The sequence below is a fragment of the Aplysia californica genome, unplaced genomic scaffold, assembly GCF_000002075.1.
Source record: "Aplysia californica isolate F4 #8 unplaced genomic scaffold, AplCal3.0 scaffold00224, whole genome shotgun sequence".
Taxonomy (NCBI): Eukaryota; Metazoa; Mollusca; class Gastropoda; order Aplysiida; family Aplysiidae; genus Aplysia; species Aplysia californica.
The window spans coordinates 382,363-386,481 of record NW_004797494.1 but is presented as its reverse complement, the minus strand read 5'-3'; the positions used below and the strand labels follow the sequence as shown (position 1 = coordinate 386,481).

Genomic DNA, 4,119 nt, shown 5'->3' with positions numbered 1-4,119 from the left:
TTACGATAAGTGTGTTTTATATAATTCCTGTAGGACAACACATACTTTCAGGGCCGTGGACCGATGTCGGTGGTAGGATCAGACAAAATACGATGTTTGCTTAAAACTGAATTTTTAGTTTGAGTAGACATTTTATGGCGCTCGCAACTGCATAAGGTCATATGAGTGCCAGAAGATTAGAGGTGTTACAAGAGAGTAACAAACATAAAAAAGAAGAAAGGGAGTTAAGGACGATAGGTGTTTGATAGGAAAGAAGAAGCAAACCACACAAGAGCACTGGCCAACCACCCACTAATAACTGAATGGTTTATCATATTATTGTTATTGATATTGCTTATTATCGTCGTTATTACATTACCAGCTCAGCTCGCGACCGTGGAGGCTGGAGGTCCTTTACACGTCAACCTCTGGGTCAGAGATGATGCTTCAAGGTGTCCAGGTATCAATGTGGTAGACTAAGGCACACTCTCCCACACCACCTATCTTTTTCGTTTGGACATCTGGTCGTGAGTGGTTGGTGGGTGCTCTGGTGTGGTTTGCTTCTTCTTTCCTACCAAGCTTTTATCGTCCTTATTTTTCCTCCTTTTTTGTGTATGTTACTCTCTTATAACACATCTATTCGCGGCACTTATATGACCTTATTGTGTTGCAAGTGCCGTAAAACTCTTACAAAAACTAAACAGGACATCGGGTTCAGAAGGAATATTTCGGGAATGACTCGAAATAAAAATAATTCAGACCTCTCTTGGATTGGAATCTCTGGATTGCACACATGGATTGCACACTTCCTGGGCCTTCGGCATATTGTGGTAAGGTGGCCAGTTCCTTTCCACGCCGCCTTTACTTCCCTAACTCGAAGTCAGGACCCCGTTACTGCTGGGTGGGCAGGACGGTGTAAAAAAAAAATCCATGTCCGAATCGTGGCTCGAACCCGGACTTTCCTCTTTCGAGACGAGCGCCTATTCAAGATAAATGAGTATTTTTTCACCAAAATGAAGGCAAAAAACAGCCCTTGAGATGATACCAATAACCCCATATGCCCAAACCTTGACGAGAGCTTGAGCACACCACAATGCTTCACCTATAAAAAACACACACACAAAAGAGGAAGCAGGAGTAGTTGTTTGTTCATGTAATTGTCTTTAACAGGTGGTCGGGGAGAGACAGCAACCTTCGTGGAAAAGCCAGAAGAATATCCAACCAGCTGTTAACTGGCACGATGAGCAAGCAGACCCTTTCATGGATCCTTGAGAGGAGGGTGGAGCAGCTATGGCATTGCGCCGCCTGCAATGATGCCTATTCTCCAACCAAATAAAGTAAAGTAAGTTGGACAGGTGGTCTTTAAAGCAGGTTCTACTGTGATAGGCATCTGTAAGTTTTCCGCTCCTCCCCTAAAAGGTGGTGGCGCCCCTGGCCCAAAAACTACATGTATATCTATAAAACGTTGTTGAGTTATGCCCCACATTTAGTTTTATGTGATCTGCAGCAGTCAGACAGAATGATGACATTGTTAACCCTGTTGTTTTCCTCGGGAATTTTGGCCCAGCTTGTGTCTGCAGGATTTGACGGTCCTACCTTCACATGCGAGGATGGAGAAATCCTTAAGGTGAGAAGATAAAATGTGTCATGACGAGGTGGAATAAGGCATTCGTCAATTGTTGGGCATATGGGGTTATTGGTATCACCTTAAAGCCTGTTTATTTGCCTTCCTTTTAGTGAAAAAAATATCCATCATGCTGAATAGAAGTCTAAATATTTGCGATTGAAAGAGGTGAATGTCTCCTGGTTTCAGAGGTGAAATTAGGGAGAAAATGGCCGCCAAACTTTGGTAACTTCCATAGCCTGAGAGTCCTTGGAAACTGAAAATTTACATGTTTTTGTGCCTTTAGTCAATGTTATTCCAGTAAAATACACAAAAAAATGTGTTTGTAAATGGGTACAACAGGTGTTGATCCAAAAAAAAAAAAAAAAAAATTGCCCATGGGGCCAAAACCCCCCACCAAAAAACAAAAAACCCACCAATTTCTTTCATTTCATTACTTTGACGAGCGCCTGAGTTCACCACGATGCCTCATAAATGCCCACTGTCTGTAAACAGGCGTCTGTGGTGTAGCGGCCAGGCGCTTTGACATCGCACGCAGAAGACCCGAGTTCCTTTCCTGTGTGGGAAAAACTTGTATTTTAAATGACACGATACAAATTTTGACGCTTCCTATAAACATGACGCGTCTGGGTTGGACAATTTTCATAAGATTACAGACTTTTTTTTAGATGTTCAATATCCGGCTCTTTGGAAAATAATTACACCCCCCCCAAAAAAAACATTAAAAAAAAAAATATTTAAAAAACACCATCATAATCATAATATTATACGCTTTTTATTGACGTGTCTATAATGATTATTGATTAGGTTCTTTCTTGTGTGCTGATTAAATCACATTACTTCCGTTTTCTATTTTCCTAAGTTTTAATTTAATATATAGAACGCACGGCCTGATAATTTAAGAGAGATCAAGTCTTTTAATTCATAAAATACCAGCCTTCAGTTAGTTGTGCTTTTAGATTAAATAGAAGCCAAAACGGCGCCAAGACTTGGACAGCTGTCGACTCTATAATACATTATTGATAGTGAATGATACATTGATTAGATACATTCTATCTGGGTTTTTAGATAGAACATAATTTACTGTTGTTTTTTATAGTAGAGGATTTTACGGCGCTCCCAACTGCATAAGGTCATATGAGCGCCAATTTTATTGTTTATGTGTTGCTGTTGTATTTGTAAAGCGCTCAGAGCTCGTGCTATCAGGGTTAAGCACAATATAAATGTCACATATTATTATCATTATCATTTGATTTTGTTTGCTAGTGCTTGATCGGTAGTACAAGAGTATACATTTAGCCTACTACGTGTCCAAAGGAAGTAAGGCAGTTGCATATCAAAGAGAGTGTTGGATTGGAATCAGCTGGCGTCTGTTGCTGCTGCCTTTCCAAGAGATGTTGTTAACTTGTCCAGTATCTTTCCCCTCTGTCTGCCTCTGCCTCTTTTTCCATTAAACTTACCTGTTGTTACCATATTCTCCAATGCTTTTTTTTTCATTGTGTGTCCAATGAAGTTTGCCTATCGCTTTTGTATACTCGTTATAAGCTGTCGTCTGCAATTTGCTTCAAACAAGACTACTTCATTTGTTTTTCTAGCTGTCCACTGTTACATTCTATTTCATCTCGTTTCCTTTTCCTCTGCAGTCTGTTGAGAGCCTTAATGAGGGCGATGCGAACTGGAAATTTCATTGCGCAAAACTGGCAGATAAATTCCCAGGGGAAGCACTTAGCAACTGTGAATGGAGCGGTGAGTTCGGGCTCTTGGTTATCTTTTCAATTTTCAACATGATTTTTCTGCTGCCCAAAAAGTTATATCTAAGCCTCTGTCTCTGTCTATGTCTCTGTCCCTGTCTCTGTCTCTCTCTGTCTCTCTGTCTCTGTCTCTCTCTCTCTCTCTCTCTCTCTCTCTCTCTCTGTCTCTCTGTCTCTCTCTCTCTCTCTTTCTCTCTCTCTCTCTCTCTCTCTCTCTCTATCTCTCTCTCTCTTGCACATTGCCACACGTTATCTCTATTTTTGTATCTGGTACTGAGGAGATGGTGATAGAACAACATAATGTTAAACAACATCAATTTTACGAATCAGCCGGCACAGATCGTTAAATTGTAGACCTTGCCTTTAAGATAACTTTCTAATATTGAACTCGCTGATGTGGTTGGAATTCCTTACCAAAATCATTGTATTAGGCATGTCTTATAGAGTGTGCGGGTGGCGGAGCAGTTAGTGCGATCGTTTCCTAAGCATAAAGTTCGCGTTCAAGGCTCGGTTCGGAAATGGAATTTTTTTTTCCGTCCCCTCCTGCCAACGCAGCAGTAATGGGTACCTGACATCGAGTTAAGGAAGTAAAGACGACGTGGAAAGGAACTGGCCACCCTACCACAATATGCCGACGACCCAGGAAGTTGTCTCACTAACAAGGCAACCCCCAATGTCCGGATTGGATGCGGGATCAACTTTTTACACATGTCTTTTAAAATTTTCTTTTATTCTTTCTCAGAAAACAACCAGAAAGTAAATCGT

The 4,119-nt window shown here is 41.0% G+C and overlaps 1 protein-coding gene across 1 annotated transcript in view; it reads left to right on the top strand.

The window, feature by feature from the left end:
* Positions 1–1,314: 1,314 nt before the first annotated feature.
* The window catches only part of LOC101850250 (dermatopontin), a 6,001-nt gene continuing 3,196 nt past the window's right edge, over positions 1,315–4,119 (top strand). Inside the window, exons 1-2 of the mRNA XM_013083313.2 lie at positions 1,315–1,606; positions 3,247–3,349. Of these exons, the coding sequence (XP_012938767.1) occupies positions 1,427–1,606; positions 3,247–3,349 (283 nt within the window). The 5' untranslated portion in view covers positions 1,315–1,426. The remainder of the gene's footprint in view (positions 1,607–3,246; positions 3,350–4,119) is intronic.